Below are 15434 nucleotides of genomic sequence, written 5' to 3' on the forward strand. Positions count from 1 at the left end.
CTCCCGAGGAGCAAGTGTCTTTTAATTTCTTGGCTACAGTCCCCATCTGCAGTGATCTTCGAGCCCAGGAAAATAAAATCTGTCACTACCTCCATTTCTTCCCCATCTATTTGCCAGGAATTGAGAGGGCTGGATGCCATGATCTTGGTTTTCTTAATGTTAAGTTTCAACCCAAACTTTGCACTCTCCTTCACCCGCAACAAGAGGCTCTTTAGTTCCTCTTCACTTTCTGCCATTAGAGTGGTATCATCTGCATATCTTAGGTTGTTGATATTTCTCCCGGCAAACTTAATTCCAACTTTTGATTCATCTAGCCCTGCCTTTCTCATGATGTGCTCTGCATATAAGTTAAATAGGCAGGGCGACAGTATGCAACCTTGCCGGACTCCTTTCCCAATTTTGAACCATTCAGTGGTTCCGTGTCCAGTTCTCACTGTTGCTTCTTGACCCGCATATAGGTTTCTCAAGAGACAAATAAGATGGTCTGGTACTCCCATTTCTTTAAGAACTTGCCACAGTTTGTTGTGATCCACACAATCAAAGGCTTTAGCATAGTCAATGAAGCAGAAGTAGGTGTTTTTCTGGAACTCCCTAGCTTTCTCCATGATCCTGTGTATGTTGGCAATTTGATCCCTAGTTCCTCTGCCTCTTCGAAATCCTGCCTGTACTTCTGGAAGTTCCCGATCCACATACTGCTGGAGTCTAGCTTGTAGGATTTTAAGCATAACTTTACTAGCATGTGAAATGAGTGCAATGGTGTGATAGTCTGAACATTCTTTGGCACTGCCTTTCTTTGGAATTGGAATGTAAACTGATCTTTTCCAATCCTGTGGCCACTGTTGAGTTTTCCAAATTTGCTGGCAAATTGAGTGTAGCACTTTTACTGCATCGTCTTTTAAGATTTTGAATAGCTCAGCTGGAATACTGTCACCTCCACTAGCTTTGTTGTTGCTCAGCTACTCCATTTCTTCTGAGGGATTCTTGCCCGCAGTAGTATACCTGATGGTCATCTGAATTAAATTCACCCATTCCTGTCCATTTTAGTTTGCTGATACCTAAGATGTTGATGTTCAGTCTTGTCATCTCTTGTTTGACCACGTCCAGCTTGCCTTGATTCATGGATCTTACATTCCAGGTTCCTATGGAGAAAAAATCTTTACAGCATCGGACTTTCCTTTCACCACCAGACACATCCACAGCTGAGCGTTCTTTCGGCTTTGGCCCAGTCGCTTCATTCTTTCTGGTGCTACTAGTACTAGCCCTCTACTCTTCCCCAGTAGCATATTGGATGCCTTCTGACCTAAGGGGCTCATCTTCCAGCGTCATATCGTTTTGCCTTTTGGTACTGTCCATAGGGTTTTCATGGCAAAGATACTGGAGTGGGTTGCCATTTCCTTCTCCAGTGGATCACGTTTTGTCAGAACTCTCTGCTATGACCTGTCCGTCTTGGGTGGCCCTGCACGGCGTAGCTCATAGCTTCACTGAATTATGCAAGCCCCTTCGCCACGACAAGGCAGTAATCCATGAAGGGGTAATTGATACATAATGACCCATAAAAGTTCATTCTACAATTTCTATTCAAATTTCCAAAGAAAAAAAGATATGGATCTACAAAAAAAAAGATGAATATCCTTTAAAGTAACAACTATCAATGCTTTCACAGGGGGAAAAAACAACTTATGAATGATCCAGTAACTAGTTTCAAAATATCAGATGCCATTAAAAAGATGAAAATAGGCACGACCCCAGGCCCAGATGAACTTTCAATATTATAAATGCTTTCAAGACCAACTGCTAAAACCATTGAAAGAGGTAATAAATTCTATACAGGTAGTCCTCAACTTACATCCACAATTGAGTCCGAAATTTCTGCTGCTAAGTGAAACATTTGTTAAGTGAGTTTTACCCCCATGTTACAACTTTTCTTGTCACAGTTGTCAGGTGACTCACTGCAGTTGGTAAATTAGTAACATGGCTGTTAAGTGAATCTGGCTTTTGTTAAGGGAGTTTTGCCTCATTTTACGACCTTTCTTGTCATAGCTGTTAAGTGAATTACTGCAGTTGTTTGTAACACAGTTGTTACATGCATATGGCTTCACCACTAAGTTTGCTTGTCAGAGGGTCGCAAAAGGTGATCCCATGACCCCTGGATTCTGCAACCGTCATAAATATGAATCAGTTGCCAAGCATCTGAATTTTGTTCATGTGACCATGGAGATGCTGCAAAGGTCGTAAGTATGAAAAATGGTCATAAGCCACTTTTTTCAGGGACGTAGCTTTGAACTGTTGTAAGTCAAGGACTACAGGGACCTAAAATGCCTCAATCATGAAGGGAAGCTAATGTTGGTCGGCTTCCAAAGAAAGGTTAAGATGGTTCATAGATAAAGAACTGTAAAGTGGTTTCCTAAATAAATAATTATTATAAACTTTTAATGGCAATATCAGGGAAGAGATTGAAGAAAATTGTAAAGAAATCAATTTGATTATATCATTGGTACAAAGAGGTGAAAAAAACTCAATTATTCCAGGTCTGAGGCTAACTATGGAACGGATCACGAAGTACGCATCTGCAAGTTCCAAGTCACGCTAAAGCAGCCAATCAGTTTCCACAATATGATCTTGAACACATTGTCACCAATTTTTAGACAAATATCAGGAATTGTTATGAAATCTTGAACCTCATTTGTAAGCAACCAGAGGAACTGTTGAATGAAATAAAAACAGTTAAGGATGAATGTGAAAAAAAACCTGCTGAAGACTAAGAAACAGAAGAAATTGAACAGGGTATCAGAACAGAGAAGACAAGAGAAACCAAGGCTTAGAAAGACAAAGATCTCAGGAAGGATATTAACAACAAATTTCAGAGAACTGCTAGAAGAAACAAGAAACAGTGTTTTAATAATATCTGTAAAGAAATAAAAAAATGGGAACAGACTCAGAGAAACAAAGTAAGTCTTCCAAAGATCTCCAAACTCAGACGAATGCTCCAACTTTAAACTGGTATGCTAAAGGATACCAATAGAGAGATAGTAACTTATTTAAAGAAGATCAAATGAAGATAAAAGGAATATATTGAAATTCTGTATAACAGAGGTGTCACCATGCAAGATACCTTAAAAGATATACCATATTAGTTACAGAAGATGAAGTTAGAACAATATTCCGAGCATCACCATTGTGGAAGTTGCAGGAACTGATGGAATATCTACAGAAATATGGTAAGCAATAGAATAAAAATCAGAAATAAGACTTGATTTTTTTCCTCCTGTTTAGGCTACCTAGTCAGATGATTTAGAAAGATACTTTCATCAATTCACAATTACATGGGGAATTTTTTGGAGAAGACACCTCTCTTTCACCATCCCCTCTCCCCCATCATTCATTTTCCCATTTACGGCTGTCTGTCAAGTGTAATGGGATTAATTATCTGCAGCTCTGTTTTCTATATAACTCTTTTTGTTTTTCTTGGTCTTGAACAGATTTTTGTAAGAGTCTCATCTGTCACAGTGCCTTTCCTTTCATTCTTGATCTGAGTTGGGGGGAAAAAAATCAAATTTAAAGTTTATTTCATCTTTGAGCTACATTAAATTAGCAAAATTCTTCCTCAGTTCTTACAGTTCTGTGCCTAAATCCGTCCACCAGTGAATCAAATCCCAGTAGAGATAGTTTTCCTTCACAGTTCTCAAAAGATATTTTGAATTTTCCTGTCCTGCTTTGTTCCTCCTGCCCATTGTGCCTCTTTACTTTTCCATTTGAAGCTGTGCACAGTACAGTCTCTCCCTGTGGCAGGAACACAGCCAAGGTACTTGAGCAAGCACAATAGAGCAGGGCTTCATGACTGTTAATTTTGTTCAGCCTTGAATCCTGGTCCTCAGGGCAGCTTCATTTCTTTTCCAACAATTCTTCTGTAACAGTGACTGAGGGAGTCAGGTGGTTCTTCATGGCCTAAAATCCTGCTTCTAATGTTAATGCAGTGTGTTTACATAACCAACGGTTTGGAGGTTGCTGAACCTCAAGTCCCACCAGCCCCAGCCAGCATTGTCCACAAGGGATTCTAGCATAGTATTTCAGTAAGAATTGGAAAGCCGGGGGTTACTTATTTGAGATTTAGAAGAAAAGCAGTGAAAGCTTTTTTCCTTGTTGTATGGAGTCATGAATCTTTTCTAGTTCAGAGACTTTTGCTATACTGGGCTTGAGGGGTTGTGATCTCAGAATACATGAATAAATGAGGCTCTCTTATCAGACTTTGTGAGTCAAACCTTCTTATTCATGGCTGGGTTCACATATTATGCTAAGCCAAACCCAAGCCACATTATGTGTGATTAGCACACATGTGGGAACCCAATTAGTATTATCTTGCTCTCAACAGGTTTCCCATCTTGCTTTGTTCCACTATCCCAAACTCTTAAAGGAAGAAGCTCTAATTGAACTTGGCTTTTGTAAATTCAAAGCATCACTTTTGCTAGGTGGCAGTATAAGTAGTGTATTCCCTATAACTGAGGACTGATTGGAGTCAATGTGAAATGGAGACTCAACACGGTTACATAGTTTGTCATTATTGAAGATCATCTGAAAAGGGTGCAGAAAGATGCTTAACCCACAACTCCCATACTTAATGTACGTATCTCTGATATCAGGATGCTAATAGGACAATGGTTGAAAACGTTGGGAAGCATAATTTATTATATTTTCAAAACCAAGACGTTGACTTTAGTTTTTCCAAAGAGTAATGCATTGCCATGTTTGACGTGTTATCTTGCAATCAAAATTCAATGGAGTGCATAAATACCATGTGCCAATCATCTCAGATATATATGTTCATCAAAATAATGGCATATTATTTTTATTTATTTATTTTATTTTATTTTAATTCCATTTATATCCCGCCCTTCTCCGAAGACTCAGGGCGGCTTACAAGCTTAGCAGTAGCCTTCATTCTATGTATATCCCTGCTTATTGGGGCTTTCACACACACCCCAAGCGGCATTATTACAAAGTCAGCTTATTGCCCCCAACAATCTGAGTCCTCATTTTACCTACCTGGGAAGGATGGAAGGCTGAGTTAACCTTGAGCCTGGTGGGATGCGAACCTGCACTAATTGCAGGCAGCTGGTGTTACTTAAGGAGGCATTAGCCCACTGCTCCACCAAGGCTCTTTATTATCAGACTTTCAGTTTGTCTATTACAGACACACCTTTAGGAAACAATCATTGATGGAAATACTGAACGAGAAAAAAAAAATCACAATATTTGGTTTCTCTTTAGATCATATACATCTTTTTTTTCCTTTTTACAATGCGATGTTTGAAAAAATAACCGCAAATTGAGAGGCAATAGCAAACTGATGTTGACGAATTTTGTGAAAATTAAGTGTGTAGAAGAAGAGAAATGGTGGGCTATTTACTCGTACCAATTAGAGATTCATTCTAGTTCTTGACATTACTGTTAGATTATTTGGTTATGTAACTGGCACAGATTTAATCTCTTATAGAGAGGTACTCAGGGCATAGCTATGCCGGTTCTCCCGATGCAGTATTAGTTACATAATGCTGCATTGGGAGAACGTACATAACTATGCCCTGAGTACATCTCTGTTAAATTGATATTAAACAATTCCATGTTACTCTTTAAAGCTGCAATGGAGTTGTCAATTTCTTTCAGCCACAAATGTTAAGAATGGAAAATGCCGCAACTCAGCTCTCTCTCTATCTCTCTCTCTGTGTGTGTGTGTGTATTTGTGTGTGTGTATAATATAAGGGACGTGGTGGCTCAGTGGGTTAGGACGCTGAGCTTGTCGATCAGAAGGTCGGCAGTTTGGCCGGTCGAATCCCGAGTGCCGTGTAGCAGAGTGAGCGCCTGTTACTCGTCCCAGCTTCTGCCAACCTAGCAGTTCGAAAGCACGTAAAAATGCAAGTAGAAAAATAGGGACCACTGCGGTGGGAAGGTAACAGCGTTCCATGCGCCTTTGGCGTCTAGTCATGCCGGCCACATGACCACGGAGACGTCCTCGGACAAGCGCTGGCTGTTCGGCTTTGAAACGGAGATGAGTACCGGCCCCTAGAGTCGGAAACGACTAGCATGCATGTGCGGGGGAACCTTTACCTTTACCTTTTATAATATATATATAAGAAAATTAAATGCGAGGAAAATCTCCCAAATGATCATAGTGCTGTTCATATTTTACAGGCCAACTCCAATCATAATTCATCATCCATTTGGTACTGTGTTATCAGTGGGTTTTCTCACATGTTTCACCTCCTTATAAAGTAATCTATTCCACCTTCCACTGATTAGTTCTGTATGTACCGTGGGGATTCTAGAACTATATTTTTGTTTGATTGTGTGTGTGTGGTCACATAAGAAAGTCTTGATACGATCATCACATGCAATTGGAGGGGCAATGGAGTTCAGTATTAGATGCAAAATAATGCCAGACAGACAGGTTTTTGTTTTGTTTTGTTTCACATCCACCATTGTATTCTTTGTCATAAGCAATTATTTTGAGCCTCATCACTACATTTCACAGAACATTTGCTTACAAAAAGTGCTATTTCTGAGCATTTCATCAAAGCATTTGCAAATCATAAAGGAGGTCAAAACTACAGTAACGTAAGAGGGAGGTGGGGGGAGAAGTGTTGAAAGACACCCAAGCTTATCTAAATATGCCAAATCATGGTTTGATAATCAGTCTAAATGAGTCTTTTAACTGAGGTGTTCAGGTGAAATGCTAAATTCTGCAGGGACTTTAGCACAGAGAAAGGCAACTGCAAGGCTGAAAACACTATGCACATTTCGTTGAGTGCACTACAACTTCACAATTCCTTGCTCATCCTATTTGATGGCTCACCAACAGTCCTCTCTTAGGATGACAGAAGCCTTCACTATTTTTTTTTGTCATCCTTAAAGAAGCTTCAGCCTGTCAATAGCAATAGTAGCATTGCTCAGCTGCCTCAAGAAATATACTTATCTGCCTTCCTGGTACAGACACCTAAATCATTTTATAAAATATAATATTATATAACGCCAGCTACACCCGTAAAAATATCTTTAGTAACCTACTGGATAGATCTAAGATGAAAGCAAAAGAAAAGCACTTCCTCTGCTGACTTCTTGTCCATTAACGATGACATTATTTGTTTTTGATGGGAAAGAAAAGCTTGTTATTAATTAGTTAACAGCTAGAATCTATGCATTATTATTTGGTTCCACTAGAGGGAGCAAATGTTCCTTGGTTACATTTGACTTGCTTTCCTCTATGTTTCTATGCTATCTACTAACAGAAATTCTGGGAAACTTCAATATCCTTGTCTTTTTTTCACAGGATTCTCTATCCTTACACCTAGTTAGGTTTCTTCTGTTTGAAAAAAAAGGCTAATGGAAAGTGGGAGATCCTTTTAAGGGAATGCCCTTTATTACATCAAATGAAGGGAATATCTATCCAGGTTTTAAAAGGTAAAGGTAAAGTTTCCCCCGCACATGCGCGCTAGTCGTTTCCGACTCTAGGGGCCGGTGCTCATCTCCGTTTCAAAGCCGAAGAGCCAGCGCTTCTCCAAGGACGTCTCCGTGGTCATGTGGCCGGCATGACTAGACGCCAAAGGCGCACGGAACACTGTTACCTTCCCACCGTAGTGGTCCCTATTTTTCTACTTGCATTTTTATGTGCTTTCGAACTGCTAGGTTGGCAGAAGCTGGGACGAGTAACAGGCGCTCACTCTGCTACGCGGCACTCGGGATTCGACCCGCCAAACTGCCAACCATCTTATCGACAAGCTCAGCGTGCTAACCCACTGAGCCACCGCGCCCCTTTTGTCAATAACAGCCCCCAACTGTTACTGTTTAAAATACTTCTAGGGGCCTGACTAGGATCAGAATCACCATGGGCAGATAAAGAAGCAGCTTAGTTCCTCACTCACTGCAAAAAAAAATTTTCTAAGTCACAGATGCTGTGAATCTGGAAGGGCTGAAAAGAAAAATCCATAAAAAGAAGGTGCATAAATAAGTCTGTTAGGCTGCTCTAGATTTCTCTCTTAGTATCCCTCTCTTTGCAAATGCCAAAATGGAGATTAATCTTAAATTCTTTACTGTATTTTATTCCAGGTTCAGCTGTCACAAGTTGCTCTAGTTAAGATGAAGTACCATTGGGTACTTAGAATGTTTAGAATATAAGCCAGAGCTGGAAACAGACAGATTACTCAGTCTTTAACTGATCTGTTGAAATGTATTGCACAAACCAAGACTACATTATATTTTGGAACTACTGTATTTAACATAATAGTATAACTGTGTAGCTTTCCCTGAACTGCTTTTTGGAAACCAGGGTGAAACTTTTTTATTTCATGCCTAAACTCTAGCTGCTACTCCCTCTAGGCCTTTCCTTCATTACACACAAACAAGCAAACTGCTGAACTCAGATCACACACTGGCTGTTAAATTGATCTGTTGACAACAGCAAATTGAAGTAGCCACTAATCATTCTTTATGTTAGCCTAAAACCTGGATAAAAAGGGACGCAGTGGCTCAGTGGGTTAGGACGCTGAGCTTGTTGATCAGAAGGTCGGCAGTTTGGCGGGTCGAATCCCGAGTGCCGCGTAGCAGAGTGAGCGCCTGTTACTCGTCCCAGCTTCTGCCAACTTAGCAGTTCAAAAGCATGTAAAAATGCAAGTAGAAAAATAGGGACCACTACGGTGGGAAGGTAACAGCGTTCCGTGCGCCTTTGGCGTCTAGTCATGCCAGCCACATGACCACGGAGACGTCCTCGGACAAGCGCTGGCTCTTCGGCTTTGAAACGGAGATGAGCACTGGCCCCTAGAGTCGGAAACGACTAGCACGCATGTGCGGGGGGACCTTTACCTTTACTTTACATTGACAAAAGAAACTGGGATACCAGCAGAAATGGTTGTTCCCCGTTTAATCAAGACAGCCCTGGTTTTTCTCCAAATGTCCATCTGCCAACAGATCAGTAGATAATTTTCTTACCTGGAAGTAGCACAACTAGCTGTGTGGGAGTGGGAATATTATTAACCTGCTTTTCTCCTGTTCTGCTCTGTTTTCCACTCTACTCTCCATTCTCAAATCAAATCACCTCAGAAGCTCCGCTACACCACATCATCTTTTGTTGACATTGCTCTTGCTGCTGAACTTTCCAAGAAATATCTAGGATGGTCCTTAGGGATTATGCTATGAAACATGTCTGAGAATCAGGAGGTTCACAAGCATCTAAGCAACCCAGAAACAGACATGTTCTCTCCATGTGAAGGGAAGAAATAAAGGTGATTTCCTAGAGTTGACAGCTACCAGATTGTAGCAGATGCTATGCAAGTATTAGAAAAGAGGTCTCCAAATGCAAATATGGGGTATTCTCTACTTGTGATGTGCATTATATTTGCCAATAGATACCATAAAGAGATAAATCATTAATTCTTACAGACAATTTTCTGCCATAGAAATTTTCTGCTACACAGAGGGAATGGGGAGCATAGCATAATATATTAGAAGCATGATGATTTAGCCACCAAATTATAGTGAATACAGAAAACTGTTCAGTAATCGGCTTTCTGAGAGTTTGGAGAACTGCCTGCACATAAAGCAAAAAGAATTTTAACCATCATTGGCCTCCAATGAGAAATTTGAAAAAAGCAAATTGTAGTATCTTTCCCTTTATAGATTATTTACTCCTTGGGCTTATCACCTGATGTACTTGTTTCATGCACTGTAGGTATTTCTCCCTGGTATTAAAGGACTGTCTGGATCCTGATAAAGGAAATTGAGAGGAAAGCAGAGTCAGTTAATATGACAGGAATGGACAGCCAAGGAGTTACAGCAAACTACATGGAACCGTCTTATTGTTCCATTCACTTCCTCACGACATTCTACTGCTATCATACTTCTGCATTCTAGACAAATCAATTTGGCTTTTGCTGAATGAAATGACAAGCTGAATCTAGAACTCCCCTGACAATAGGGTGGGCGAGGTTCATTTTTTGTTGACCGAGGAAGAAACCTGATGCGACTCCATGATTTGATAGATGGTTTCCCGGAAGTGATGGTCCTCGCTTAGCTTCTTGGCAGCTTGCTTCAGCTCTTCTATGTTTTCTGCTTCTGAGTACATGAATGTTTGTGATTGCCGCACTGAAAACAAGAACGGTATGTAACACTAGGAAACTTTACTTATTCGAAATCCTAACAATGGCAAAAGAAAGACTTGTGGCATCAAGATGCATTCATCTTTCCTCTTATTTATGTTTTGTGGTTGATGGACATTTTGCACTAGGGAAAACAGTGGGGTAGGTTGCGAAAATCAGGCCTGGGAATTAGAAAAGGCCAGTATTGTGGGAATAAGGGGTAAAATGGGTGTTATCAAACAGCTTAAGTATGTATTCAATAGGGAAATAAGATGGCAGTCAACAAAAACACTGATTAATATACATAATGGAACTATCACAATATACCAAGTGTGCCTTTCGCAATTAGATATCCTTTAGATGTGTTGGATTATAACTCAGCATTTCTAGCAGCTATGCAAGCTGTAGCCATCTGTAATATTGATTTTGCCCCCAGAGATCAGTGTCATATTAAACCAGTAAAGTACAGTCATAGATTTAGAGCTTTAATTAATGTGGAGAAACTTGTCAATCAATGGGTGACTTTTTCCTACCTCAAGGTAGGTTATCATTACGGAATCAAAGGTGATCTTGTTTTTTGCACCAAAGTGGCTACAATTATGTCCTTTTTACAAGATAATAAAAAGTCCCATACCCTGAATTATCTATAAACTATAAAAGAACAGGGACAAGTAGTACTTACAACTATTCCATGAATCGCTACATCTCCTACGACGAAATCGGCAGCTTTTTATCCTGCGAGTGGCAGCCTTGTGAAGGTACACAGAATTTTTCATAATGACTGGCATCTTGGCTTCTAATTCAGCATTCCGGATACATTCTTCAAAGAATTCTACAGGATGATCAGAGACAGGAGAAAATGAATAAATCTTAGCCTTAGACCAGAGGTCCCCAACCTTTTGGGTACCATGGACCATTTCCTTGGAGAGAGGTTTTTCCGCAGACCGGAGGGGGCGTGGTTTCATGTACTGCCTGCATCCTGTGGATGGTGCTTTGCTTGTCTGCAATGCCCAGTTTCTGGCATGCCGCAGTCCGGTGCCGGTCCACAGACTGGGGGCTGGGGACCCTTTCCTTAGACCACTGTTCCTCGACCTAGCATTCCACACTTCCATGACCTCCTAGAATTGTAGTAAATGTTTATGGGATTTCAAGACCACCTTATTTAGAGAACGTCAAGTTATGAATGGTCCATACAACATTTTGAAGATGAAGGTATAGAAATTAGCCTATGTCTTAAAATTTCAATTCCGACATTTCTATAGTTTGCTTTTTAATTTGGCTATGCAAAATATTTTAGGATTATCCCTTCTCCTTTGGGACAATTTAAGGCAAAATTATTAAGTGTTGCTGCAGCTTTATATTCTCTGATATTTTATTTATTTAAAAATCATGCTAACAACAAATGCTCGGGGGAGGGATAAATGAAACATTTTTTGACAGCTTTTCTGATTTAAAGCTTGCTTACTGCTTGTTAACTGCCTTTTACAAGGTTTCTGGGATATGATCTCCACTGCACAAAAATAAGCTATTTCAGTTTTATTCTAATTTTGTGCTTATTTTAGTCTCTCAAGATAATTTGGGTAGTGAGGAAGGAGCATTTAAAGCTCTGCTGATTTTGAACTATTATGTCCCATCAAGTTGGTGTCAGCTCTTATCAAGCACATAGATAGATTTTTCTCCAGGGTGATCTGTCAAACATCTGGTCCTTCTGTAACTGAGAGTGCACCATTGAAAACCCAAAAGACCAAGCTGGGGACAGGTTGCTCTGAAGAAAATCTATATAGTCGCTAAGGCTCTTGATGGCACATAATCAAATAATTCAAGGATTAGTGTAATTCAGAAGTTATCCAGAACTTACAGAAATGTGACAATCACTCCATAATTAAGCACACAGGAAGAGTTTTGCTGATGTATTTCTGAACAGAAACAACTTTCTACCAATACTATGTGTTGATAGAAAATTATTGTTAAATAAAGTTTTAATTTTTTTCGTAATTGGTCTTGTCAGTAAATGTTACATAATATGTAATACCACTCCTACTTAAGATGCCGTATTGCCAGAAAAAAAACAACTACGGTAATGGATTGGAGAAGTGATGCCATCAAGAGAATGTTATCATTTTTGGGTGTTGGCAGCAAGTTTCTAAAATATAATTGTCCCCCAAATAATATCCCCCAACAAGAAATCATGCCATTTCTGATTGGTTAAATCATTTTCATCACACTAAGAATGCAAACTCAGGCAAATAAAAATGATTCTTGGGCACAAATCAAACACGGCATCGGTTTTATATCTTGGCACCAACAAAAGGTTGAATTTTCCATTCCTGTCTGCTTCAATTCTAATCACACACATTGGTCAATGTCATCAACAGCTGCTGCTTGACTTTTGAAAAGATAAGGTCCCCTTCAATTTCACTGCTGGTGAAATTATGGACACCATTATATAGTTTCCTTAGGAGCAACGGGGAAGTGGTTTGCCAATGTTTTCTTCTGGAATGAACTATGGTTTAACTAGTGTTTCTGAATCTCAGCAACTTTTAACATATCTGGACTTCAACTCCCAGAATTCTTCAGTCAACATGCCAGGGGAAAAGGATGCTGGAAGTGGGAGTCCACACATCTTAAAGTTGTTGAGAATCACTGGTCTAGTATAGCCAGGGCTTTTTTTCTCATAGAACGCTCAGAACGGAGTTCCGGCACCTTTTTTGGATGGAACCTTGTAGGGTAGACAAGGCGGGTTGTATGACATGTGTGAGTTCCGGCACCTTTTTCTTTTATAAAAAAAAAGCACTGAGTATAGCCCTGGGATTCCCTTGTGGGCCTATGATTTAAGTAGTGTTTGCTTAGCTTCTCAACCCAGCTACCACCAGCTGAGGTTGCATCTTTAAAAAATAGCAGGGAGATGAAATACAAAGATACATTTCATGCTGTTTTAGTTTGACCCTCCTTCAGGAAGTTCACCCATGATTATTATTTTTTTCTCCTAGATTTCGTTGGCTTATATTTTTAGAGTGCCAGAAGTGTTACTGCAACACCCATGAGGACTGTTAAACAGGTTCACAGCTCACAGTATGCAAGGATTCACTGGTTAATATTTCCAGCTGGAGGCATCTGCAAGGTGATACTTCTTTTGAAGTGATAGTTTTATTGTAGAGGTTAACAGTGGGGAAGGTCCACTTACTTTTCAGATTGCTGACATCAGCTTTCATTTTTTCCTCCTTCTCTTTGTTGCGATGCTTGCAGTTTAAGCCTTGTTCCAGGCTCTGCAAAGCCTCTTCAGCCTCCTGCAAGCGTTTCTCCAGGTCCATACGCACCTTCACTTCTGCCTGAGCCAGAAGGAAAGGAGGCAGTCCCCCAAAAAATCCAGAAAAGAAATACAACAGCAATTTGCAAACAGAAGCAAAAATTGTGTTTTTAATAATTGGTGCACTGCCTGGGGTATCTCCAGTTCCCTTCTCTTGATGTTATCTTCTGTCATTCAGCAATAGAAGAAGGGGAAGTGAGATTGTTGGCTGACCCTGTAACACAGATTGGGCCACCCTTTTTTGTCTAGAGCACAGGTCTGCAACCCGCGGCTCCAGAGCCGCATGTGGCTCTTTCAGCCGTCTCCTGCAGCTCCCAGTCCTCTGCCATGTGCAGTCCAAAAAAAAAAAGTGGGACTAAAAAAGTTCAACCAATCAATTCAAATATGCAGGGTAGGTGCATATCTTGCCTTGGCTCCACTCTTCAGTCAAACCCTGTTCTGCGCATGCGCGCATGTACGTGCATGTGCACACATTTTTTGCGGCTCCCAGTTTTTCCTTTTGTGAGGGAACCGGTTCCGAGTGGCTCTTTCACTGTTTCAGGTTGCTGACCCCTGCTCTAGAGGAACAAACCAAAATTTGTTTCGGTGAGTCAAAGAGCTCAATGAAAAGATGAACGAATAGAACCAGGTCTTTCATGTGGACAAATTCAGGCTCTTCTCCTTTTTTTTTTTTTTACAAAAATGTGGTTAATGGGAGAGTGGGGGATGACTGTTCAACTCCATTAAGTCTGTTTCATGTAAGATACTACACGAGAGACTGAAATTCATTAATGAAGCCATAAGGAGTTCTGGAAACTGAAAAGGGGAGCAGGGCCAACTTTAGTCCTAAGAACCACCTCTACCATAATAGAAACTGTATTACCATACCTTGAGGTCTCTCTCAGTCTTCTGCTTCTCGGCTGTCAGCTCAGATAGGGAATTCTGCAGGGCCTGTGACTGGGAGGAATAGAACTCCCTTTCTTCTTCCAGAGCTTGGGAGCGTTCTTCATTCTCCTTCATTCTGTGAAGCAGAAGAGGAAAAAGCATTCAGTGCTCCTCTCCTCTCGTTTCTCTCCTTCCTGTCTTTAGTTTGTGGGAATGCCAGTGTTGTGTAGTGGGCTGTGGAGAGCAGGAAGGACGCCAAGACGATGAGTACAGCATGGCAGATCTTTATTAGGTGGAAGTGACTGTACTGGGGGAATAGGGGTTACCTGCCCTCCTTTTATACCTGGCCAGGTGAGCAGCCGGCCAATCGGTTTGAACCTGTTTCCCGCCGAAACTGGGTTCCCGCCAAAACAGTTACAGTTCAACGCCCCCTGGTGGTGACTGCTATGTAAGTGTGTATGTGTTCTCTTCACCTGGATACATAACAGCCAGCCTGCAAAACCCAGGTTGACTTTCTACTCCAATGGGCAGCAACAGATCCTTCTTGCAAATTTCACTTGCTGTCCCTACTTTTTGTAAAAATAAAAATAAAAAACCGTAATAAGGGAAGAAATGAGCCAGGGCTATGGTCTCTAATATCTCTCAAAATGCAAAAAGGTTAACTCCCCACGTTGTAATATTTTGGGTTTCAAAGTTTCTCCCCATCTCACCTTTTCTCGGCTAAGAGTTTCTCCTTCAACAGCTGGTGCATTTTCTCCTCAATCCGATGGAGGCTACTCTGCAGGTCCCCAGCGGCACTAGATTTCTCCGAAGGGCTCTTCTGGGGCTGCAAATGACTTCCATCTTCTTCCAGCCTCTCCAGCATGCTTTGTTTTTCCAGAGAGAGTTCCTGATAGGCAATGCAGACAGGTTAAGCAGTGATCGGGGCTTCTTCCTTTTCCCCTGTCCATGACCGACTTTTAGATGGGTTGGCCTTGAAAAAAGGCAACTTCCACAACATTAGAGTTGTGGGATCAAAAGGATGGCTGTCATCGCCAACCTAGCAAGGTGTCTATGCTTTAATACAAAATTTATCCAAGAGAAATTTAGCAGATTATTATTTTTTTATTAGAATAATACGTTCATGCTGGTATGAAATGGGG

General features: G+C 40.7%; 1 protein-coding gene across 3 annotated transcripts in view; it reads right to left on the bottom strand.

Annotated features, from left to right (window-relative positions):
- PLEKHD1 (pleckstrin homology and coiled-coil domain containing D1) overlaps positions 1–15434 on the bottom strand; it is a 346726-nt gene that overhangs the window by 298065 nt on the left and 33227 nt on the right. Inside the window, exons 9-13 of one of the 3 annotated variants that reach the window (XR_014490705.1) lie at positions 15003–15181; positions 14296–14428; positions 13306–13450; positions 10804–10953; positions 9572–10128 (exon numbers count right to left, since the gene is read on the bottom strand). Coding sequence is in view for 1 of the 3 variants with exons in the window: in XM_083348505.1 (XP_083204631.1) it covers positions 9974–10128; positions 10804–10953; positions 13306–13450; positions 14296–14428; positions 15003–15181 (762 nt within the window). In the remaining 2 variants the exon portion in view is untranslated. Of the gene's footprint in view, positions 1–6335; positions 10129–10803; positions 10954–13305; positions 13451–14295; positions 14429–15002; positions 15182–15434 lie in introns of those variants that run through there. The other 2 variants (XR_014490706.1, XM_083348505.1) reach the window with 2 other exon arrangements.

The sequence above is a fragment of the Vipera ursinii genome (assembly GCF_947247035.1).
Source record: "Vipera ursinii genome assembly, chromosome: 1".
NCBI lineage: Eukaryota > Metazoa > Chordata > Lepidosauria > Squamata > Viperidae > Vipera > Vipera ursinii.